This window comes from Triturus cristatus, chromosome 9 (genome assembly GCF_964204655.1).
Source record: "Triturus cristatus chromosome 9, aTriCri1.1, whole genome shotgun sequence".
Taxonomy (NCBI): Eukaryota; Metazoa; Chordata; class Amphibia; order Caudata; family Salamandridae; genus Triturus; species Triturus cristatus.
In genome coordinates this window covers 707,609,502-707,635,550 of record NC_140592.1, presented here as the reverse complement: position 1 = coordinate 707,635,550, position 26,049 = coordinate 707,609,502, and the positions used below count along the sequence as shown (strand labels likewise).

At 46.0% G+C, this 26,049-nt stretch overlaps 1 protein-coding gene across 7 annotated transcripts in view; it reads left to right on the top strand.

Moving 5' to 3' along the window:
* Nucleotides 1–26,049, top strand: part of BANF1 (barrier to autointegration nuclear assembly factor 1) — an 82,349-nt gene that overhangs the window by 21,331 nt on the left and 34,969 nt on the right. For 4 of the 7 annotated variants that reach the window (XM_085625861.1, XM_085625866.1, XM_085625864.1 and 1 more), the window contains one exon: nucleotides 7,992–8,133. In XM_085625861.1, the coding sequence (XP_085481987.1) occupies nucleotides 8,008–8,133 (126 nt within the window). In that variant the 5' untranslated portion in view covers nucleotides 7,992–8,007. Of the gene's footprint in view, nucleotides 1–7,988; nucleotides 8,134–26,049 lie in introns of all 7 variants that reach the window. The other 3 variants (XM_085625865.1, XM_085625862.1, XM_085625863.1) reach the window with 1 other exon arrangement.

Below are 26,049 nucleotides of genomic sequence, written 5' to 3'. Positions count from 1 at the left end.
TATCTGTCTACTATGAGAGGAAAGGGCTTGTGAAAATTGCATCCAAGGTGCTCTGATAGACTGGGTTTGCCACATCCAGACTCCTTGTTTTGATTAACATTCTATAGTGCTGTATTATAGTTCGGTTTTTTTTGTCAAAGGAATGTTTCACTGGTCAGGAGTGTGGATGAGCCGTCCCGTCATATATTTTAAATTATTTAAGTACATACAGTGACTCATCTACGCAATGCCAAATGCTCCATAGAAGGCGTTCTTCCTTAACACACTAAGAGTTGTGACCGTGTTCTAAAGTTTATATCAATTTATGCTGAGTGTGGGAAATCATTGATTGCTTGAAATAGTGAAGATACTTTTAAACTGGTTTTTTTTTCATATTCAGCATAGGACATAGTAAGTGGTGTGACCTATTGGCTAGGGCGGTCGACCTCTGAGCCGGGGAACTGGGTTCGAGTCTCGGCATGGACGCTCAACATTCTGTGATTCTGGGTAAATCTCTTAATCTCCCCATGCCTAACAAAAAAAGCATTGAAAATGCAATAGGTCTCGCCTTTAAGTTAAAGCCATTTGCTTTGCTATACAATACCATTTAGCAAAGCAAATGGCTTTAACTTAATCAGGCGAGACCTATTGCATTTTCAATGCTTGTTTAAATACTTTACGTGCATTTAGGTACGATCAACTCTTTTACATTGTATATTGAGTATTGCCTTGTATAATCTCTTATAAACTCGGGTGTGGAATTTAATAAAATATCTACTTGTCCATGTGGGCAGGTTGCTTCATAAATCTACTTGTCCTGTACCAAAATCCACTTGTCCCTTTGGTGCCATGTAGTGCAGCGAGAAATTATGGCAGCAATCTCATATAAGAGCTCTGATTATGCCAGGGCTCACACCATAGTAGTTTGAATACTTGCAATCCCCTTAGGATGCCACGTTTCCGCAGATCTACATAGTGGGGCTGAAGGTAATGGTGAGTAATAGTTCCAGGGTTCGAATGCCCTTTTTTAGTGTGCAAACCTACTACCTTGCATGTTTTAAAGTGTTTTTAACAACTCTTCCCTAATCTTTTCCCATATTGAGAAATGTTGGAAATTTACTCCTGACAATGGCAGACATAAACCTTTTTCCAGAGTTGGGAAAAAAAGAGGTTGGAGGCAAAGTGAACTTGCAAACACTCAGATTTTTGCATGAGCAAATCTACACATGCAAATTTGCTCATGCTAAAATGCAGTTCACAAATATTTTCTAGGAGTACTATTTCTTGTCCTACTTCTGTAAATTCTTGGGACTTCACGAAAGCCATATAGCTGCACTTAATGCAAGGACATATACCATGGGTGCACTTTTGAGACTTTCTTTAATAATTGGGCCCCTTGATTTGGTCTAGCGTTGACAGTGACCTTTTGTGTTTATTAAAATTCTGTCTCTCTCTCTGTTTCGGCTAGCTTCACTGTGAGTGACGGCATTCTGCTCGGCACACAAAGTAGTTTTGTTCAGTGGCAGTAACTACTGTGGTAGTGTGCTTTGTGAGACCAAAAACTATTTTTACTTTTGCCGATATTTGTTGTAATAGTGAGGGCACGGTAACTCCCACACCAGTGAGGTTTTACAAAAACCATACCAAAATAAGTCACACATTGAAAAAACTAAAAAGCTGACCACCAATTTCAGACCTATTTGGCTTTGCCAATGCTTGTTTATTTTGATTTCCCCTAATCCTATTGAAACTGATTACACTCATTTTCCATTATGAATATTTTTGGGGAAATGCCAGCATGCATCAACACATGTTACTAAATGATGCTGAAAAAAAATGGTATCTGCAATTTTATAGTAGATCAGCTAAATGTTTTTTTTTCTGCTTTTTTATTTTTTTATGAGCATTTTATTTTGAAAGCAAAGAATCGTCAATCTAGCTTTCAAGCTTCTGCAAATAATTGCATCATATCGGAGAGTATTCTGGGAGCATTATACATAGCCTCACATTGCTAAACTTTGAAAACGTGTGTACACATTTTTATTCTGGAATTACTGTCAGTAGGGCAGCCAGAGCTTACATTTACTTAGAGCACTCACCCTAATAATAAGGGCTTTTAATTATTGAACCATAAATACGAGTTTGAACAGATTAACAATTGGACACAAATATTACTTTAACTGCAGACAGTGCCCTTCCCTGATCCATAATGTGGTACTGAAAACTGGCAGCCAAAGCATGTGTGCTGCAGGGGGTTAGGCCTACTAGTACCAAGGACAAAATACACATGAAAACTTGTTGCCCTTGACCCTAAACAATATGTCCTGGGCGTCTGGGGTATAGGAATTCCACAACCCTGTAAACTGTGTTGCTATTTATGTGTAATACATACTGCTTTTTATTCATGGATACTTTTATGGTTGTTTAAACATACCTAATAAAGTTTTGAATTGAGTACGAAAAAGCTTCCAATTGTGACCGCATTTTCATTTGTAGTTTCTTGTCATGATGGCCAATTTACAAAAGCATTATAGCGTTCCTTCCACTGAACCCTTCTGGTTGTGGGGATGTATAGGCTTTGTAGGGTCTTCAAGACCCTGAAGTACCCAGAGCCAAACACTGAACTGCACTTGGCAAGGGTTTTTCATTGTGTAAGAGGTATAGAGCAATTTATATGGCAAAATATAAAGAGTGAAAGTGGGTATCGAAGAATCCTGTATAGACACCAAATGTAGAGTTTATGAGCGGGGTTGTGTGCTTCTCTGAATTTGTGGGTGCCCATACTACCATGTGATTTAAAGGGAGTTGAACAAACTGTCTTCTTTCTTATACACTGCCTTGCCTTTCTAAGGCCCAAATGCAGAGAAATACAAGTGGTAATTACAAATGTTCTACTAGTCTGTATTCTCAAATGTCTCCCGATAAAAATGGTACTTCACATGTGTGGGTAGGCATAGTGGCTGCAGCAGTAAAGGGCCATGAACACAATATAGACACACTACCAGTTTTTTTTCACTGAAAACTGGCCCTTTTGTCAATGTGGGTAGCTGTGAATTTTGAGCCCTAACTCAGCAGCCATCTGTGGAAAGCTAGACAAACTGTAAATTCTTGAAACCTATACGCATAGGGGAATCCAGGGTGGGTTGACTTGTGTGGCTCCCACCAGGTGTTCTTATCTAGAAACCTTTGTAAACCTCTCACTTTGACTAAATATGCACATTTTCCTCACGCTCTTGTGCAGAAAAACTTCTGGAATCTGTGATGAGCCACGCTTTTCCTACCACCCAGTATTCCCCCGGTCTCTCAATTAAAAATGGTACCTCACTTGTGTGTGATGGCCTAGTACCTGCAACAGAAAAGGCCCCAAAATACAATGTGGGGACATCAACATTTTCTGTCACAAAAATGATCTAATTTTACGTTTGAGGTAACAGCTTTTTTTTTTTATTGAAACAAACCGAACCAGGGGTACTGGTGGGAACAACAGCAACAGCACATCAGTCCAATAGAAAACCTTTATCTGTATTTTAAAGAGTAAGAAATTCACAGTATTGGTGCCTCTCAAGGTCACAAAAACATCCCACTACCAAAGATGTCACTACACGGTAATTCATCTGAACTCCCGTGTCCTAATACAGAAACACTGTGCCTTGGCACTCTTAATGTCCTTTTTCTATTCTTGCAGCCGACACGTATTTCGATACTTTTCTTTGCGGGACCGGGCTGGACGGAGTGACATACGGCGGGATCGCCGTGGATAATTGGCATATCATAGCCCATGTGCACTCTACTGTTGAATAGTGCAAGGGTGTATCTTGGCCCTCATTTGTTGACCATCTCTAATATAGTGCTTTTTAGGTCTCGCTGACCCCAGTGCATGCGCTGGCTTGGAGAGACCGTTTGGAGGTGAGTTTTCAAAGTGCTGCTGGCTGGCCTAGGGCTTGTGTTCACGCGAGCGTGCACACGCGAACCACTAGACTTCAGTAGCACTTTGAAAACTCGTGCTTTAGCGCGTCATCGCTATCGCTTTCAGAGCGATCGCGATAACTTTCGCTTTTACTGCCGCGCGACCAATGCTTTAGCTTTTCTCTCTCCTTTCCGTTGCTCTCCCGCTTGCTGTTTCTGCCCCCTTCTGTTTGTCTTTCCCTGTTGTCTCTCCTTTTGCGCCTCCACTTCTGTTCCTCTGCCATTCCCTCTACTCCACCCCCGTTTTTTTCTGTTGCAGTTTTTATGTGGCGCGACCTCCACTTGAAGGTATCAGAGCGCTTTACCTAAGCACAGATTTAATTACGCAACTCACTGCTCCTGGAAGGCTGATCCCTGTATTCACCATCTTTCTCTAATGTTACCCTCGTGCCCCCACCTTGAGCACTCTCCCTTCATGCCCCCTCTCCCACCCCCCCTTTTTTGCTGGCCGCCCTCAGCCCCTGAGGCAGGTATCCCCTTATAGGCGTGACTGCCTCTCACACCCCCCTTTACCAGTACACAGGCCAGGAAACAACCTAGAATTTGGCATGTCAGTCTATTAAATAAAATGTAATTTATAATCTGTGGATGTATTCCATGCAACCTTGGCAATGCTTGCCTGGCTCGTCATGCCAATAAGCTGTGGTGCATAGCGCGGTACAAATGTTCTGTTTCTGCTTCTGTCTGGGGGCGGAGGATGAGGGTGAATCGGTCCTAAACTTTTCAGTACTGGTTAAAACGTTTCGCCCGGCTTTGAACAGGTGCATTTGCATTCTTCATTTAACCATATTTCTCATTTTATCTTGGAGAGCCCGCCTGGTGACACCCCGGCTCTCACCCTGTAATTATTCTTTCCTCCGCTCTTTAGGAACCCCTTCTTTTTAAAGATGTAATTCTATAATTTGGGTTTTTGTAAATAACATGTGTTATTTGCATACCTCAGTGTGCTTTTTAAAGGACTTTGTCGGGATGAAAGGCTAAACTGGTCTGGTAGGAATCAAACCTCTGACATGCTGTTTCAAGGCAGATCTCAGCCGCAGGAGTATGAGTCTGCTGAGCTACCTTGCTAAGATCTATCACGTGTCTCGCAGTTTGCACACAAACGCCTCGATAGCTGCATTAACCCGCTAATCTTTCTTACTCTGATGCAAACGTGACTTGAAGGTCACACTATCTCCTCTACAATAAATCAAAATGAACTATTTTAAAAGGATTAGCATTAAACGACCTGCAGATCACACATGGCCCTCTGCAGCAGAAGCATTATTTGAAACCAATATTAGATTCAAACTTGTAGCTTGCACATTGCTTTGAGTTTCTGTGGCATGAGCATGAACCCACTGAGATATGTTAATCAGATCTGCAGCTGTGGGTTTCAGCTTACCCTGGTCTCCACAGCATCCACATCCACCTACTGGGCTGATTAGTATCTAGAAATGAAGCCTGGGGCCATGGCCATTGGAATTAGGCGGCACGGTAAGGCCAGAGCATGCAGCATGGTTGACTAAATTATGTGGCAATAAAATGCAAATTATGCAGTTCATTGCTGCACATTTTGTGATAGCATAACTAACCCTATTTTTCATTTTGGCTCAGGTTAAAGCAGTTTGGGAGCAGGTTTCTCGTCATTAGTACCAGTTTAACACCCAAATACACAACGAACAGGGGACCTGTCAACTTTTACAAAGTGCAGCAATATACGGAGCTGTTTTTAGTCGTTTTTTGAAGCAGAATTGTTTTTGGGGAAGGTTAAAAAAAAAAAATATGCAGGTTATGCAGCCCGTGATGGATTATGGTGCACATTAATAATCAAGTGAAAAACGCGGCAGCCACGAATCGGATAATTCCAGTAGGACTACCTGAGAGCTACCAGTCACTACAGATCTCTATTGGAGCCAGTGAAAAAGGAGGAAAGGAGGGCGAAGAGAAACTTAAAACCAGTGTGACTGGGAGAAAGCATTAATGAAAAAACATGCGTGAGTGAAAACAAAGCGTCAGGGAATGTATGGGGGTAAGAAGCGAGAGGCATGGGGTGGAATCAATACCAGGCAGCCCGATCTTTGATAGCACCAGCCGTAAGCTTGTGACAACAAGCATTGGCATAGCCAATAGGTCTAGCCCTTGGGACCTTATAAGTGTTTAGCCATGCAACAGTTGATGTTGTTGCATGAAGGATATTGTGCTGCACAACTAAATACTTATAAGGCCCCCAAAGGCGAGACCTATTGGCTATGCCAATGCTTGTTGACTTTGCAGTCCGAATACAGACACTACTTTCCCACTTAAGGCTTGACCACTATCAGATAACAGTGGTTAACTTGTATAGATTGAATATTGGAATCAGGACATACATTTTCCGGAATGCTCCTGGAACCAACCTTGTTTTTACGTGAGTCTTTCAAACAACTTTCTGCGATCCTGGTATTTTTTAACTGGCAGGTCCCATGAATTGCTCATGATAAACTTGTATAACTGTTCATTATTTAGGATAGCGTGAATCCTTAAGGACTTAAGCCTTGAAGTTACAGTAAGTAACGAAACGCGTGTTGGCTGCCATCATCCTTTGACACCGAGGAGGCCTTAGGAACATGACCTCCATCTGTCCAATATCGTTTATCTTACTATGCTGCACTGATTTATATAAATTGAGACCTGATTTCTTATTGAGTGCAGCATTGGCGATTAATAATTAAAACTATTTTGGAATAAATTAAGATTGATATTTCTTGTGAGTGGCTATATTGATACTTAGAGGATTATGTCTACTGGCTAAGAATAGAAAAAGGACATTTTCAGCTTGTATTATTGGCTGGGGATAGACAGCCACCCAGGAAAACCTACCAAACGCATCTATTTTGAAAACCAGACACCCAGGGGAGTTCAGGAGGGTATGCCTTCAGAGGATCCCACAACGTTTTCTTAACCACAATGTCCTGCAAACCTCAAACTTTGCCTAAAATTGCACTTTTTCCTTGCATTTGTGCGACATAAACGTCTGGAACCCACAGAATTCCTACCATCCCCATGTCACATTAAAAATGCTACCTCACTTCTGCGGCTGGGCCCAGTACACACAACAGGCAAGCATCAAACCAAGGTTAATGGGAGTATCAGGGAGCGACTCATTGACCCTGGTTTGATTTGTGCAGGAGTGGGGTTGGTCAAGACCAAGTCGCAAGTGGGGGGGGGGGGTTGAATTTTGTGTATCTCCTTTGAGATCCCCAGGCAGGGATCCACTAGGGAAAGGTACAGTTGGAAAGGGTAGATACTACTCTTTCCAATGATACCTCTCCCGTCTGAATTGGTGCTCGGGGGCTGATTTACCCCCAAGCCCTGAAAAAGTGAAATGATGCTGATCTGCTCATTTCACTTAAGTTCCGTAATGACGTCATTGCAGACAAAAAAACACTAAATCGGTTGCTGGCGGAGCCCCCTAGCTCCAAAAGCAGAAATTAATAAAAGAATCGTATAGTGCGCACACCAGTGGGATTTCCTTCCAGTAGGGGGAAGGCGTACTGGAGCCATCCTCTGCTGCTGCACGGCCGGGGCAAGAGCACCCAAAGATGGAAGTTATCTCCACTCTCTACAGTCGAGAAAACGTCCACAGTCCCGTCCCGATATTTAGCTTGTTCGAGGGTGGACAGGCCCACCTGAAACCTATTTCAAATTTGCAGGAACAATGGATATTGGGAGTTTCTTTTGTAGTCTTCACATAACAGCCTGTAATTGGAGGAGAGAAGATATTGTTTATGCATGGGTAGAGTATGGGTTTTGGGATCACCGACTGGTTGTGATTTGACACATTGTGTTTGCCACTGGCGCATGTTCCTATGTGACTCAAACGCTCTTGCTGTGACCTTTTCTTCGGTTTTTGTCATTCTGACAAGTTATGTAGTCTTGTATTGTGGCAGTTGAACAGGATTGGCGGATCTCTGCAGTTGCCAAACAAAATTGCCTAGTCATAAGACCTAAACAGTAATCTGTTTTGTAACTGGAGGTTATATTCTAGTCCGGCTTTTGACTTTGTTTTTTGTTTAACCCAGCAGAGCAGAATCTACCACAATGTCGTCTACCTCTCAGAAACACCGAGACTTCGTAGCAGAGCCTATGGGAGAAAAACCAGTGCAATGTCTTGCTGGTATTGGAGACACTCTGGGTGGTCGTCTGGAAGAAAAAGGCTTTGATAAGGTACATTTCTTTTTTGTCGTTCACATGCGAATATGTGTGCAACTTGTACATCCGAGTTTATTTCAGATCCGTTTTGTATTTTTATTCTGTTGCGCTCTTTGTTCCAAATCTGATAATTTTCGCACATTAAATTGAAATGTGACATGCATGTCTGTAACACGTCTGCAGTTAAATCAAACCCGTTCGATAATTGTTAGGTTAACACACTTATCCGGCCCATTGTGCTGTTCACTGTAGTCTGGGTTTTGAAAACATGACTGGCAGTGAAATTACCACTAATGAATATTGTGTAAAATTTGTTATAAAAAGAAGGCTCAAGCAGGTGCTAGACGCCACTTTTTACGTAATCTAACATATGCGAATGCGGTTTATTTTTTCAGGGCTTGTGTGTGGGTTTTTATTGTTTTTGTTTAGAATTACACACAACCATGATCATGGCTGATAACGGTTTCAGTCACTAACAATATGAGCATAAAGCAACGTTTAGTTTCCTACACGCAAATACCTAGTTTCCATGTATGTGGATGACATTCTGTTTGTAAAAAACCCTTGCATAAACGTAAACTCAATCATTCAGTATGTTGTTCATTTTGGAAGCTATTCTGGCCCATGGATTAATTGGGCAAAACCAGACACATTCCAGTGACAGAGGAGACATTTGTATTTGTCGAACTTTCAGTTTATATGGTGGAAAGGATTGATACAATATCTGGGAATCCTGTGTATGGAGACTTGGAGCCGATAGTGTACCATAATTATGGAATGGTATTAGACAAACTTGCTTTGCAAATTGAGTGGTGGATCGCTCTTTCATTAACTTTGGCTGGTCATGGGGCATTGTTCAAAACGATGATTCTCCCAAAGCTAGTCTTTTTGTGACTATTCTAATCCCTCTAGGTAAACGCATCATTCTCTTTACAGGATCAGGAACCTCGTAGGAAACATTCGGGTATCCTTAACACTGGTTCTGTGCATTTATCACAACCTCCGTTCGCATTTAAATGCACATCGAAATTTGAAAGATATTCTCTACACAAAGAACCCTATGGGATATTCCCCCCTGATACAGGGGACACCATCCCTGTAGATCATGTAGTGTTTGCTCTTTCACTCAACAGCCGAAAGAGGTGAGACTTGGCACGGACTCTGTATGGACACAAAGACAACACACATACTGTAACACAGAGAACTGTGTTTATTTTATCACTTGCCCCTGTAATCTCCGTTTGGTGGGGATGGCGACCAGAGCAATTAAAGTCCTATTGTGGAACATAGAAGTACTATCCGCTGTGTACGAAGTAACACAAGGGTGTGTAACCATTTCAATACACTCAGACACCCGCCTGATGATTTGAAATGGACTATCCTGGAAGCAAATCCCATGTGGGATGCTACATATCTTTTCACCAAAGCGCAGCGTTGGGTGTTCTGTCTGAGAACAAATAGTGTTGGTCTTAATGACAAAATACCTTGTTGTGAGATGTAACTTTACACTTGAGCAGAATATGAATCTGGGGGCTGCTCTTATGTAAACATCCGTCCATGACCCCCTAACCTTTCACACACTGATTTCCACCCACCTTTTTAGGTCGATCTTGGGCAGCACATGCGTTGCTGCGAGGCATGCAGTAGTGGAGTATGGCTTTAAAACCCTGCCCACTCTCCACCCATATTTTTAATTGGCTTGTGTCCTTGTTCTTCGTAAACGCTGTCTTCCAAGTTATTATGCTTGTTAGTCCCTCCTTGGTATTGCCTTGTCTCCATTTGTAACCTCTCATAATGACTGGACCTTTAACTGGTTTTCTTACATAGTGCTCACCGACTTATAAAGCAGACCGTTTTATTGAATGCTCTTCTCCCCCCCCCCCCCCCCTATCCCACCCACTACCTCGCAGCACACCTCCATCTTATTTAAATTTTTATTTATGGCGGTCCTCCTTTATTTATAGCTGCCTAAAAAACAAATGGTACGCAGCTGACATTAAAGTGAAAGCGCAGCATGGGCGCTTTCACCAAAAAAGCATCTGTTGTCAACTTGACAAACGGATGCTTATTTTTATTTTTTGTGAATGCCCCCATGCAGACACCGCCATTTCTTGAGACGCGGCTTGCCTAAAGAAAGGGACGCAGCCTTCATGAATGTGAAAGCGCTGCATGTGTGCTAGTAAAAAACAAATATTTGCGATGTAATAGGTTTTGCATTTGCGTGAGTTTAAGCTATTGTGTTGCCAATAACTTATACTCTCGTTAATGCAAGACCTATTGCAAATGCTTGTTTTTTGGCCGGCCTCCTCACTCAGTGGTAACTGTACCTCTTCAGCCACGCTACCCTGACCTAACTGCCCCAAGGCAGCAGTCCAGGGCGGAGTATATGCTTAAGCATCTCATAAACCAGACATGTCGCCCACATACATTACGCAACCCTTTATTATGACACATGACCCTTTTCAAATGGCGACTGCATTTTTACAGCCCGCTACTCCAACTCTACTCTGTTAAGACTAGCTAAGGGTTCAGTGCACAAACTCCCCATTTCTACCTCTTAACGTTTGTGATACGTGTACGATCATGCCCACCTAATTAAGGCCCTTATTCTCTCACCCACACTGCACTCAATACGGCCAAATACTTTTTACGGTGTCTTGACTCTAATGTTAAATCAACCTATTTTATTGAACATGGTTCTTAGCCTTACAGCATATATAATGGGTTCTTAAATTTTTCCCCCCTATATCTGGATAAATTATACTCCTGCCCTTTCAAGATGTCCCCCCCAATACCCGTACGATCTTGCCGCTTCCCCCTTTGGGTTTGTGGATTCAATTACCTAATGACTGAGCACATTCGTACATTGAAACCTACGTGTGACTGCCACACAACACGATTAGCTCCTGACACTGGTCGAGCCATGACCGGTGCACTCCCACCCCCTGCTTGCGGCTTTCCGCAGCTGATTGCCGTAATGCTTGATTGAGTCTATGCCCAGGGCACGTCGTATCCCTACAGTAGCCTCTTTCTGTTGTGATTTTTAGGTCTCGCCTGGCGTTGCAGCGCGCATGCGCTGTCTCTCTGCGAGGGCTTCTTGTAATCAATACGGTTTCAGAAGTTGTGTAGGCCCCGCCCCCTGTTTCTATTGGCTTGCGATATCCTCCATGCTAAACTCTGGCTTCACGTTGTAAGTGAGGCTTTTTAGTTCCCCCCCCCCCCCCCCCCCCCCCCCCCCCCGGTTACCACCCTGTCCACTTTTAGCCCCGCCCACCAGGACTGGATCCTTTACTTGCCGCGTGTACCATCTCCTTTTAATTGGAGGGTGAGCACTGTTTTTTTTGTCATTCCAGCTGGAACGCGGCACACGGTGTTTGCCATTCAGGCTGGAGCGTGGCGCGCACGGTTTATTTTTTCTACTTTACATCAAAACGCAGCACCCACTTTAGGGACACCGTGCTCGGTTTATTTATTTTATACCGGATGTAAAGCAAATGACACCGCGCTCCGTTAAATATTCGCGCCTACGTTACTATTCACTGACATTCAGCAAAATGTCGAAATGCACCCCTGACCGGTGAAAACCTGCAAACGGCAGAACTGGAGACTCGCCCTTCCCGAAAAATAAAGCAGCAGCTCAGAGACCGAGCCGAATCTGCTACCGGGAGGAGTGCAGCAAAGGGACACGCCCCTGTGAGCGCTCACCTACAGACACAAAGCGGACAGATTGCCAGGCGGACACCCTCGTCCCAAGAGCGCACCTGTGTACGGAGTTGAAAGGAACGGGGCGAGAGTAGACGGAACCAAAAATCCTCCAACTTGCAGAGAATCCTTCAACATAACATAGATGAAAGAGTAACGGTCCTCATGCTGATGGCGCAGCCTGAAACTCCTCGGGCGGTGAATGGCGGTTGGGTCGGTTCACAATGGGTCACTCCAGGGGCGTTGGAGGGTGCTGGGAGACAGCCGGCTGTAACTCCGACTTTACATGGGTAATGGGGGCTGTCCGTAACAGCATTCAGAGGGGATGGTAGAGTGCACTTTCGGGGATGAGAAATGTGCTGGACGGGTGTTTATGGGTACAGTCCATCTTCCGTGTGACATTTATTGGTGTTGGGAAATGCCAGTCTGCACTCGTTGGCGCTGGGAGGCTTTTCGCCACTCTGTGGGTGCAGGTGGTGACAATCATGAGTTATTTGGCACAGGGCTGTAGTCTGTAAAACCGGGGCGCTGAGGGGCAGTAGGTAGGAGTGTACCCTCCCTGTGAGAGAAAGAGGACAGCGGCAGGCTGTGCCTCACTAGATGCGGGGGTAGACGGCGACTGGTGCTTGTAAATGCTGGGGGCACCCCATGAATACGGGGTGCTGGTAGAGGGATGCACACCGTACACCCATGGCCGCGGCGAGGGCTGGCGGAAGTCCTGTGTGTCTCTGTATGCTGATAGGTGCAGGAATTTGTATTCGCTATTCACTGATTTACACTCCCCCCCCCCCCCCCCCCCCCCCCCCCCCCCCCCTCCACACTTCCATCTTATCCCCACTCCTCTATCTCTGAACTTCCCCACAGCTTTTTCCCCCTTATCCGCACCCAGCTCTTCCCATGACGCCTTGTCCCTCCTCCCCGAGACTCTCTCTGCTCTCCAGCCCCCCTGCTCCATTCCTCGCACCCATCCCCAGATTCCCTCTCCCTCCTCCCCCCCCCCTTGCTCCCCCCCCCCTTGCTCCCCCCCCTCTTGCTCCCCGCCCCCTTGCTCCCCCCCCCCTTGCTCCCCCCCCCCCCCCCCCCCCTTGCCCCCACCAGCCCTTTCCACATGCTTTCAGAGACACAATGAGGAAGGAGAGGGAGCAGCGTCCTTGTTGTCTGGGAGACCGATGGTTGCAGGCATGGAGGGGGCACCCCAGCCCCTCGCTGCCTCTTTATCCTTCAAGCAATGGCGATCTTAGACCGGCACTGTGAGGTAAGGCAGAGGGGCTGCTGAGGTCCCAGCATTGCATGAGAGCGGGAGAGAAGGGGCGAGGTGGGGGAGAGAAAGAGTACAGCAGATGGGAAACCGGCGGGAGAGGTTTGAATGTGGTAGCGAAAACACAAGAGATGGCCAGAGAGCATGGGAAACAGAGAGGCAGCCAAGGTGACGGAGAAGAGGAGGAGGAGTGGTGGGCGAATGCCGGAGAGATGCGAAAAAAACACCTACATAAAAAATACACCTACAAAGGTGCATGAGGGAGAGGAGGAAAGACGATAAAAGAGCAGCAGACAGATAGGAAGAGAGGAGAGAATAAAGAGCGAGGGAGAGAGACTGGTACAATTGGGGAGGGAGGCGAGCAGACGGCGCGATGGAAAGAGAAACCAGCATTTGCAATGCAATAGGTCTCATTTACGCGAGTTTGAGCTATTGACATTGCAAATGACAATGCCTTTATTTCTGTTTTAGTTTTTAAAACCTAAATAAAAGGCATGGTCTTTTACAATGCCAATAGCTTAAACTCTCCTAAATGCGAGACCTATTGCATTGCAAATGCTTGTTAACCCTGTCAGGAGAATCGTTAAATGAAAAGTTGATATGGATATCTCTTGGACTGTTTTAACTCACTCACTTTCATATTCATGGTCACCCTACACTTCTGAGATTCCCTCATACCTGCACCCTTCACAATACGGCATCAAACCACAACAAGATCCTCCGTTAAAGTAACCCTTCTGTAGGGTATTGCAGCAACGGCCTGACTAATAGCAAACGCCCAACGATGACCCCCTTTTGTTGAGTTGAATTTACAACTACTTCACATTGTGAAAACCTGCAATATCCTGGACTTGCAGGTGGAGTGTTTACCGAATCCCAGCACAAATGATGTAAGGTGACTCTGCCTGAGCAGACAGCCTGGGTAACTCCGTGCTAGGCCGAATAGGCCTGGTCTGCATTTGGAGTGGTGGGAGGATTAGCACCTGAAAAGGGCTGTGTTTGCCTCCCACAATGCTGGATCCACCCCCTGTTGTGTCTGAAGCCAGGGCTTACAATGTGACTGGGTAGTGTAGTGCACTTGTAAATGTGTTTTAAAAGTGCCCCCAGAACAAATACATTGGCACTATAAGTAAAGTGAACCCATGTGAGACACTGCGTGGACTTGGAACCAGATGCTGCTGGTTCCATACGCTGCCCCAGAGGATTGCTGTGCTAGTAGGGAACCGCCACCTGGACTTTGCCTTTGTGTGCTGGCCTGACCCTGCTTCCTGCTCGGGGCCCTCAGTGGTCTCCCAGGGCTTTGTGGCTGCCCTGCGTGATTTTCAGAAAGAGCGCAGGAGAGCGTTCTCATGTTCCCTTTATCGGTCTATGTGGTGGAGAAAGGATAAGCACTGTACATTTCCCTTGGGAGGGTGTCAGAGAAGCTATTTAGCGCTGTGCAGGAAGTCTTGGGGATAGCGCTCGCCGCACTGCTCGTGTGTGCCAGTGAAGGGAGGGGGAGACCTGAGACGGGAAGTTCTCTCCCTGTCACCCCCCCCTGCTGTGATTGGTACTGGTAGCCGGGGTTCTGCTGTGAGACCCCAGGCTGCCCACTGACCCAACTGCAAATGGAAACCGGAGCCTCGTGGGCTCACACCTGACCAGTTCACAGGGGAGTTGGCAAGACGGGACAGGGTCGACGGAGACTTAGCTCCGTGTCCCTTCTGCCGGGGCTTAGTGCTGCCGGAGTAGCCCTGCAGGAAGCGGAGCACGTCGTGTCCCTCCTGCTGCAGCGAGCCCGAGAGAGTGGTGACGTCACTCTGTCCCTCCCTGGCTCAGCGGGGCCCAACCGGAGTCCTCTCGTGGCCTGCCGGGAATACTGCTCTCAGAGGTGAGCCAGGGTGCAAGGACGGAACCACAAGTTGGCGGGTAGCTCCCAGAGTGAATCTACAGGCTGGGGACCTGTTGGGGCGGGGGTGGGGGGGTGTTGCGGGAACCAAACCTTGGCAGTTGAGGGCTTCTGCTGTGTGTTGCCTCCCTTCTAGGTGTGGACCTACCTGGGGCATTGTGAGGGATTGTTTAGGAGACTGATTGGAACCTCGACTGAGGTCTCAGATGCCCCACGGGAATCCGGTGCATTCCTTACATTATTGCAGCTGCACCGCATGGTCACTAGCAGCTGCATGCTTACCTGTTTGGGGGGGGGGGGGGGACTGCTCAGTGTAAACCTCAACGGAGGTCCCAGTTTCTCAACTGGAGAGGAGTAATATTGAAAGTCCCTGTCAGGAGCTGTAATTACCGCATTTCCCATAAAAGAGGCCCGGAAGCATCTGTGCTCCATGTTGTGTGGAGAATTACTGCATAACGGGTAATGTGGGTGTGTTGTACCCTGATGTAAGGTTACGTTGCCAGTAAGGATATTACTATGTGTGCAGATTACAAGTGGGTACAATAGTACCCTGCAGATGTGGTTTATGCTTAGTGTTTTACTACAAGTGCAATCCTGCCAGAAGTTACTGGTGACCCTAATTACTGGCAGGCCGTTCCCGATTGGCCAAGTGATTTATGTAATCCCTGTGAAGTCATGACAAGTGCCTAGTGGCACAGTTGTATGTGATTGATCTTATGTGCTTTTATGGATAATACAAAGGATATTTTTATATTACATTGTGTGGAGTTTCTTTTGTGATGTGCCTAGTGTCACTACTGTGTGTGTGGCGCAAACGCTTCACACATTGCCTCTGGGTTAAGCCTTGCTGCCCTCCCAAACTGCCAAGGGGGTGAGCAGGGGTTCTATTAAGAGTGTAACTCCCTTGCCCCAACTAGTGGTGGGTTCTGCCTGGCTTAGGCGCATTCCCTAGCCAACCAGAAACCCCATGTTCGAGGCATATGAGCTACAGATTACACACTGTGCATAGATCGCCATCTGGTGTTGGGCTCGGATGTTTGCACTTGTTGTTGTCCTGGAAAGTCTTTGGAAGTCACGAGGTATGTGACTCCTCCTCCTTTGGATCGTAGTGCGCATGGGCATCGGCTCCATCCTCAGATTGTTTCTTTCCGCCATCTGGCTCGGATGGGTTCTCGCGTTCCAGCTCGGAACCGTTAACGGTTTGTCTTTCGACGCGCAATCCTTCCCATCATGACTGTATTTCGATCGCGTTTCCAACCACACGCTACCCTTCAACTCGAAGTCTTCGATTCCGGTTGTCGACGAAGGCCTTCGGGCCTACTCGGGCCTCATCTCCGGCTCATGGAAAGGACGCCATTTAAAAAGTGTCCTCGATGTGGGTCGAAGTTTCCCCCACACCGACCTACATGAGGTGTGCAACCTCTGCCTCTCACCGGAGCACGAGGCCAGAGACTGTCCAGCTTGTACCTCCTTCTGCTCCAAAAAGACCATCCGGGACCGACTAGCTCGAGCTTGTACCTCCTTCTGCTCCAAAAAGACCATCCGGGACCGACTAGCTCGAAGAACAATGGCGTGCTCATCATCTTCGATCCCCGATGACATCTTTCAAGAAGGCGTCTATGTTCCGGAGCATGGTCGAATCGAGGAAGCAATCATTAGCGCCTCCGAAGCAAACGATTCCGACGTGGAAGACATCACTCCAGCTCAAAGGGCCGTGAGTACAGACGTCGAACCCGCCCCCCCCCCCCCCCCCCCCCCTCCTTGATACTGTCTCAAAAGGCTTCGGTACCACCTCCAGGCCCAGGTGCACGCCGAGACACTGCTTCCCATGCCCCGCCTTCGGGCCCAGTAAAGAAGCCTAGTAAGCCTTTAAGCGACTCTGGCTCGAGTCAGCCTACCCTCTGTACCGACAAGCCAATTCCGGCACGAAGAAAAAGGCGTCCTCTACCTTATTCACGCCGACGGCTGCTCCCACATCGAAGCACTCGGCGTCGAAGGCTAGCACCAGTTCTTCGGCACCGACAACACCCTTGGAGCTGACTAAAAGGCCCCGATACTTCCAAGCCGAAGACCTCGGACCCGAAAAAACAGCACCCGGCTCCAACTCACAAAGACACTTCAAAAATACATGGTTCCAAGCCTAGAACTGCTACAGAGTCGATGCCCAAAAAACTTACGGCACCGAAGGATCTGTCTCCCACAGATGAACTGTTTCGACCAGATCCTACCCAAAAGACTCTAATAAAGGATCCTAAGACTGGTCATTTAATGCTCAGTATCAAAGAGGCCACTAGAAATGCCTGCGCCCGCACCACCACCAAAGAAGAGACTTTGCCACCTCTCCATTAAGGATTCCTTCTCCTCTTCCTGCCCATGCTTAAAGGGGGCATTTAAGCGCGCACCAGAGATCTTTATAGACCCAGTCAGGGCTCAGGTCTTCAACCCCAGAATAGAGAAGAAATATAAAGCTGCCCCTACTGACCCAGTATACATTAAGGTCCCCGCACCACTAGACTCCCTTGTAGTCTCTAACGCCAGGAAAAAGGCAAATTCCCAAACGTCAGGTGACGCACCACCACCAGACTAGGAATCCAAACTCCCTGACGCCTCTGGCAAACGCACAGCGTCACAGGCAGCAAATATTTGGCGCATTGCTAACACCCAAGCGCTCCTAGCCAGGTATGACAGGGCACATTATGACAAACTTGAGTCCATAATGCAGCACCTCCCTGACAAATACAAAAACCGGGCCAGTGAGCTAATCCACGCGGGTAAGACCATCCCTAATGCTGTCGTTCGCTGTGCCCTAGATGCAGCAGACGCCGCCTAAAGGGCTATCAACACCAGTGTCCTTTTGCGCAGGCATGCCTGGTTACATATATCCGGTTTTAAACCAGAAGTACAGAGTTCTATACTCAATCAACCTTTTGATGAGCAACACTTATTTGGCCCCAACATAGATGTATCCCTCGAAAAAATGAAGGATACAAACGCCACCAAATCTATGGGAGCCTTGCAATCGCAAGCTCCCAGACGATCCTTTAGAAGCACCCATCGAGGCTGCTACTCTGATAGCCCCCCTCACCTCTTACAAAGCTCCCGCACAATCCACCTTTACTAGAGGTTACCAAGGGGGGTGGTTACAGGGGGAATAACCGCAGAGGCAAAAACCACTCCTCCCGCTCTCCCTCCACACCTACCCCATGACTACCCTCCACTTCCCCCTGACTATTCCACTCCAGTCAGGGGAAGACTCCACCAATTTCTCCCCGCCTGAACATCCCACCCAAACACCTTCCAATGTCACAAGAACATCTGACACTATTAAAGCAGGAGGTAATCTCCCTCCTACAAGAGTGTGCAATAGAAACAGTTCCCCTGCACCAACAAACAAGGGAGTCTACTCCCTCTATTTTCTCATACCAAAAAAGGACAGATCTTGAAGACCTATTTTAGACGTCAGACCTCTAAACCTATAAATACATTCAGACCACTTCCACATGGTCACACTTCAGCAAGTCCTCCCTCTGCTTTCCCAGGGCGACTTCCTTGCTACTCTAGACCTCAAGGACGCCTATTTCCACATTCCCAGCGCTCACAGGAAATATCTAAGATTCGTAGTGGACGGTCACCACAGCACCAAGAGTGTTCACCAAGTGCCTACCAGTAGTGGCAGCACATCTAATAAGACAAAACATGCATGTCTTCCCATATCTAGACGACTGGCTTATAAAAGCCAAATCGTACAATCTGTGTGTACAACACACTCCCGCCACTATTCAACAACTTCACAACCTGGGATTCACAATAAATCACGCCAAGTCCCAGCTCCAACCGTCCCACATGCAACAATACCTCGGTGCCACCATAAACACCTCGAACGCTCGCCTATCCCAGTCCCGCCAGGATAGCGAGCATCCAAGCTCTTCTCACCAGATTCCAACCGCAACACTCTTCCAGCTCGAGTGTTCATGCACCTCATAGGAATGATGGCCTCTTGCATATTCATAGTGCCTCATGCAAGACTCCAGATGCGTCCTCTCCAAGAGTGCTTAGCACGCCAATGGAACCAGGCTCAAGGTCAGCTAACAGATCTGGTGTTGGTAGATGGTCGTACCCATCGCTGTCTGCAGTGGTGGAACACCAAGAACCTTTCCAAAGGGTGACCGTACCTCCATCCAGTTCCTCAAATAGTCATGACAGCGGACGCATCGCTCTCCGGCTGGGGAGCTCACCTACTACATCACACCATGCAGGGCAGGTGGACACCTCAGCAAATTACTCCACATCAACCATTTGGAGTTACTAGCCATTTTCCTAGCCTTAAAAGCATTTCAAAAACATATATCGGGCAAGACTGTCTTAGTCCGCACCGACAACATGACAGCCATGTATTCTATCCAAAAACAAGGCGGGACACACTCTCTGCAGCTCTCAACTTGCACAGAGCATATGGAGGTGGGCTATACCTCCAGAATTTTTTTTCTCCTAGCCCAACATGTCCCAGGAGTCCAAAACACAATAGCCGATCTCTTGAACCGTCAAACAGAACAAATCCACGAGTGGGAGCTTCATCCACAAGTTCTTCAACCATTTTTGCAAACTTGGGGGCAACCACAGATAGACCTCTTCGCCAACCAAGAAAACGCCAAATGCCTAAACTTCGCCACCAGGTATCCTTACCCATTGTCCAAAGGCATTGCGATATGGATGAACTGGTCAGACAGATTTGCGTACGCTTTTCCGCCTCTCCCACTCATTCCACTAGTGGTGCGCAAACTACAGCAAAACTCCTTAACACTCATCCTAGTTGCTCCAACTTGGGTCAGACAGCTATGGTACACCACACTGCTGGAACTCTTAGTAGTTCTGCACCAAAAACTACCCCTCTCTCCACGTCTCTTAACCCAGAACCATGGAGAGATCCAACACCCAGACCCAGCTCAGCTCGACCTAGCGATCTGGCTCCTGAAATCCTAGAATTGGTTACCTTAACCTTCCCCCCCCCCCCCCCCCCCCCCCCCCCCCTGACTATGAACGTCATCAAATAAGCTAGACTGCCTACCACTAGAGCATGCAATGCAGCCAAGTGGAAAAGATTTGTAGTATACTACAATAACAACAATACTAATCCCCTAGATGTGTCTATCCAACACATCATAGGCTACTTACTACACCTCCAAAGATACAACCTAGCCTATACCTCTATCAGATTGCATCTTGTTGTCATAGCAGCGTATCTACAAAATAGACAGCACCTATCACTTTTCAGGGTACCTGCCATAAAGGCCTTTATGGAAGGACTCAAGAGAATAATTCCCCCCCAGAGTACCACCTTCCCCTGTGTGGAATTTGAATATCGTTCTCACAAGACTAATGGGGCCTCCATTTGAACCCCTACATAAATGTGAGCTACAATTCTTAACATGTTAAACTGCTTTCCTTGAAGCCATTACTTCTCTACGAAGAGTTAGTGAACTACAAGCACTAACCATTCAAGAACCATTTTTCCAGATGCATCTTAATAAAGTTGTTCTCCGAACTAATCCTAAATTCCTCCCTAAAGTCATTTCTCCCTTCCACCTCAATCAATCTGTAGAGCTGCCTGTATTCTTCTCGCAGCCACACACAGTCACAGAAAGAGCTCTTCACACCTTAGATGTCAAAAGAGCACTACTATACTACATAGAAAGAACAAAACCCTTTCGTAAGACCAAACAACTATTCGTGTCTTTCTCACCACCACACAAAGGCAACCCCATATCAAAATCTGGGATAGCTAGGTGGATTGTCAAATGCATACAGATTTTTTTACCATAAAGCAAAACTTACATTATCTGTTCCTCCTAAAGCCCCCTCTACATGAAAGATAGGGGCTTTAATGGCATTTTTAGGCAACATTCCCTTAGATGATATCTGCAGAGCAGCTACATGGTCTACACCGTACACATTCACAAAACACTACTGTGTTGATGTGCAAACTAAACAGGCTAGTGTGGGCCAAGCTGTACTCAAAACACTATTTCAAACTACTGCAACAGATACTGGTGGTCGCCGCCAGGTGCGGATACTGCTTTACAATCTATGCACAGTGTGAACGGAATATGGTACTTACCAGCATGCATCTTTTCTTGGCATGTAGAGCTGCAGATCTACACACGCCCACCCGCCTCCCCGGCTACCTTTATCTGTTCCAGTATTATCTTACTTCGATGCGATACACATGGGCATCTTTCCTGTTTCTTACCAAGCTCCACCATTTCCCTGCTGGCGAAAAACAATCTGAGGATGGAGCCGATGCCCATGCGCACTATGATCCAAAGGAGTAGTCGCATGCCTCGTGACTTCCGAAGACTTTCCAAGACGAAAACAAGTGCAAACATCCCAACAGCAGATGGCGATCTATGCACAGTGTGTAGATCTGCAGCTCTACATGCCAAGAACAGATGCATACTGATAAGTAGCATATTCCTTCTAATACACCGTTACTTTTTTTTAATTAGAATGTTACCACTTGAGATATAGTGGTAGGCTTAATTTGACGGAGCAGAGTGTTCAGTAAACAAAAACCTGCCCAAAATGATACCCAACCAATACTGAGGCTATATTGATCCATAAAAAACTTAGCTGTGATTGGGTTTTTGATTTTACTTTGACATCTGACCTGATGTGTTGTAGTAATTTGTAACCCACCTGTTGATTCACATTTATTGTCACATTCTCAGATTTAGTAAGCTGCTTATTTAATCTGCACAATGAATTTGTGGCATACTATCTGGATAACAGCATTTGTTAACGTCCATGATTGATGGTGTGCTTCTGAACAGTATATCCTTCTATGTTAGTAAATGCATTTGATCATTCCTGTTTGATACATTCAAGACCAATTACTGAGTTGTGCTCTACTAGAAATCAGTCTAAATGAAATATGTGAAGTGAGATTGCTCCAAATTGAGTAATGTTTAAAAGACTATAGTTCTATAGTTGCCATAATGGTGTGGTGTTTCACTAGGGACCAACTCTCGAGTCCTCAACTTGATGACAAAGGGCCCTTTGCTTTTACAGTTTTAGTAGTTCATATTAGATTTTTAACCTGTGTGTTTTTTTTTTTGTTTTTTTTTTTTTTTGTTTTTTGGTTTTTTTGCTGGGCCAACTATCTAAGCATGACATTACTTGCTGGTGAGTAGGCAGGTCTTCCTTATGTGAAACGTTAACCTATCTCATTCTACTAAACAAGCTTGATAACTGCCCTTTTATGATTGAGCCTGGAGTCAAGCCTTGCTTTCCATTTGTTGTCACTCTTCTTTGCGCCTTTATAATTGACAAGTACGGGCCATGTATCCCTTCCGTTCCTTTTAGTGGAACATGGACCAAGCACAGATTAATTCAACCTAATTGGTGCTAGTACTCTGCTTGCGCTGAAATTCAGGTACTATTTATTCTTTCCTCAATACACCCTCCTAACGTTTTCCTTATTGCTGCTCCCTCCCCAGTCATTGCCTTCCCCATTCCGTTGTTGCTGCCACCCACCTCGCTCATGCTGCTTCCCACTCTTGCACTTTTTTCTTTTACCTCGCACATGGATTCAAAAAAACACTGAGACCCAGGGCAATGCTGTTCTTATCGTATTGGGGTGGAGGCGGGTTCTTTTTAACAATAAGGCATGTTGCACAGTGGTTCGGGCTGCTGTGCAACTTATCTACAAAATAAAGTTGAGAAAACAAATAGACCTCTCGATAGGTGTGACCTATGTTGGCTTTGTCTGTGTTTATCATCCGTGTGCTATTCTAAGCAGTTAGCAGGGCAGGGCAGCTAGATCAAGAAATGATAATACTCTTAAAGGAGGGTGTTGGGTCTCCTGCTTAGGATTGTATTGTTAATGAATTGCACGTTGCCAAGGAATCATGGCAGAGATGTAAAGAGAGAGTCTGTTTAGTTCACATGCTACATATCATGTGACTCATTTGAAGTTATTTATTGAGAGCCAGACGAATCTAGCTAAACTACTTAAAAGCTAGCTTTGGAAGTTTCCAATGTTTTACACTCCAAAATAAATTAATTAAAACATGTTTAAAAATAAGCATGAATCTTTAGAATTTTGTTCAGTAGGAACTTACAGCTATTATGCTTGACCTGAACTTTACTAAGTATCTCACAATGCCAGAGCTAATGTAATTCTTCATGTCCGAGCCTTTACTTCATTCACTGGTTTTAATACAAGTTTCTGATAGACTCCTTACTGCAGATTCCTCCCCTTTTAATTATTACCCAGGCATCAGCCTGGATACAAAAACCTTTGCCGGTTGGTAACGGTCTGCACTCCACTGGCGCTGTTCAGAAGTGACTTGTGATGCCCATATAAGCACCACTCCTATTTGCTGACAGGCGTTCCTATGTGCGCCATCTGATGCAGATCCGGAGCCACCATCTCGAGACCATTTTCCTAAAAAAAAAAAAAAAAAAGTTTCTGCATGCAAGGAAAATATCACCTACCAAAACGAGAGGTATTAAGCCCTGTAAGGTCTGTCGTAAACAAATATCTGGGACTGATACTCATCTGGTTCCCTGGAGATGGGCCACAACTCTAAGGCCTGCAGTGACTGTGCATAGATGACCCCGAAGACCAGTCAAGACCACAAGGTGAAACTGTTCCCAAGCACCGGAGGACTCTGTGACTAGACCAGTCGAAGGGTCGATCCCAAGGTCTGTCTGTTGCATTCAGTCTTCAGGTAAGTCAAAGAAAAACATAAAAAATCCAAGCATAACTCCTGTAGACATCAGTCCATCGCACAATTTTGTCCTAGTGCATCGTTAGTTTTCAGGGCCAACTGTGACTCTCGGGCTGATTGTAGAGTCCCCAAGGCCATGCTCAATCTCTTTGGATCGTTACCAACTTCCTCTGGCGCACCAGTGAGGCCAAGGAGCTGAGATTCCCTGAATTTGGTATACCACAGACAGGTTTCATCTCGGCATACCATCCAAATCCACCACTGGTTCTCCTTTGACTCCTGCACTCCCTCTGCCTCCAACACCATGCTCCATGCTGGTTCCCAAAACCTTGGTGCTGATGTCCTTGCTGGAGAACAGGGTTCCCATTGTTTTCTCTGACTACTCGTCTGCGCCACTACAACCCCCCCCCCCCCCCAACTGAGTCTGTGCTCTGTTTTAGTCTGAGTACAACCTCCCACTGCTTGACTTAACACCTCCATAACGAAGAACGCTTACATTGTATTCTGTATTTGGTGCAGATTAGGACAATGATTATGATGCAGGTGATTAGATACGGAACCCACACTACGAAGACCAAGACTCCTCTCACACCAAAGGGCCTGCCACAGAGAATGCATTTTTCGCAATGGTCCTGGGTAGGGCAGTTAAAGTTCAGTCTCCAGCTTCCCATCCTAGCAGTCAAAACCAATGTCTTGATGGATGAGCTCCAGTCAGGACAAACTTCTACTGAGCCCCTCCTACCTCAGAGACAGTTACAGATATTCACTCAGGGCCTGGGCTAAGCCTTGCTTTACATTTCCCCCACCCCCTTAAGTTGAATTGCTAGATTTGGAGAAGACACTGCCTTACCCAGGACAACCCTACATTTTGTGTCTTTGCGCCTCTCTCCTGAAAACTTTTGTACTAGATGACCGGAATACTTTCTATCGACTCTTTCCGCAACAGCCTCCCCAAGACATTCTCTTCCACCAGCTTAGTCCTCCGGTCTCTGATAGCAAGTTGCCTGCTGGGCTGCTATTCCCATGCTCTTTGGGATTTGGTTATAGACAACAGAGGCAAACCTGAACCAGGGAGAAATCTGGGAATCCTAACAATGGTTCAAGGTAACAATACATACATCAAAGACCAAACTATACATTAGGCTGCAAAGACATGTATCATTTAAACAAATCAAGAAAGAAAAGGGGGGGGGGGGGGAGAAGAAGGGAAAATAACAGGAAACCAATGTATATGACAGGCAAATATAAATTTGTAGAAAATGTATTACCAGATCTCATAAATACTGAAACATATAGGACAATGGCGATGAACACGGTACACAAACAATGAAGTGATCAACAATACAATGTGTAATCGAACAAGTGGCTACAGGAAGAGATTATTCATAAATCGGGAGTACAGAACAAAACAAACAGCACAAAACATAAAGATGCGTCCTTCATTAATTCTGGCCACATATTCGTCGACTACAGCGGTTGAAACGTCAATATACATGGTCATCATCAGGACAAAAAGACTGCTGTGGGAGCGTCCAAGACAATTAAAACATCTATCAATATTGGAAGGAAAATCCAACCCGAGTGAGAGCTTTAACTTATTTGCTATCCGGTGATTTGCTGAAAAAACGGTTATTCCAAAATGGAATAACGAAGGTACCATTCAAACGTTATATTGATGGAACACAGAATCAAATCGGCCCCTACATGAAGATTTAAGAGGACCGACCAGAGATTCAAGGAAATTCAAGAAGCCAATACAATTGGCAATGAGCGATTCCGTGACTTGTTTCCATCTTTAAAATTAGTGACCGCAAAATTCTATTACCTTTACCATGCCCCTAATGGAGCACAGCCACCCAGTTGGATCGACCAGATGTTGTAGCTTGACATTGTCCACTGAGATGTATCTGTTTTCTTTTTGACTAGGAAGTAGTGGTAAAATGACTGTACGAGTACCCTTCACTCCAAGCACTGGAACAGGTGCACGGTTAGGGGAGCCAAACTCTTTGTTGTTCTCCACCTTCTCCCGGACCAGGTCTCCGATTCTGGGTAGCCAGCCGACTACCGGAATCTACAGCGCCGCATCAGTGGGTGAGGGTATATGTTCCTTTGCAAGACTGTTACAGGTCTCTTGTAGTTTCTGTAATACAGCGGAATGATTATCTACGTCAAAGGATGCAGCTGATGCCGCCATGTCTAGACCATCAAGGTCTTGCACAAACATTTTCATGCCGAAGAGCCTTTCAAATGGGGTCTGCCCACCCAGATCTTCTAGGGAGATTTGGTGCACGCTGAATGCTACGCAAATGGGCAAACCGGTTCCTGCCAGTCCCTATGACCCTAGCTGTCAAGGA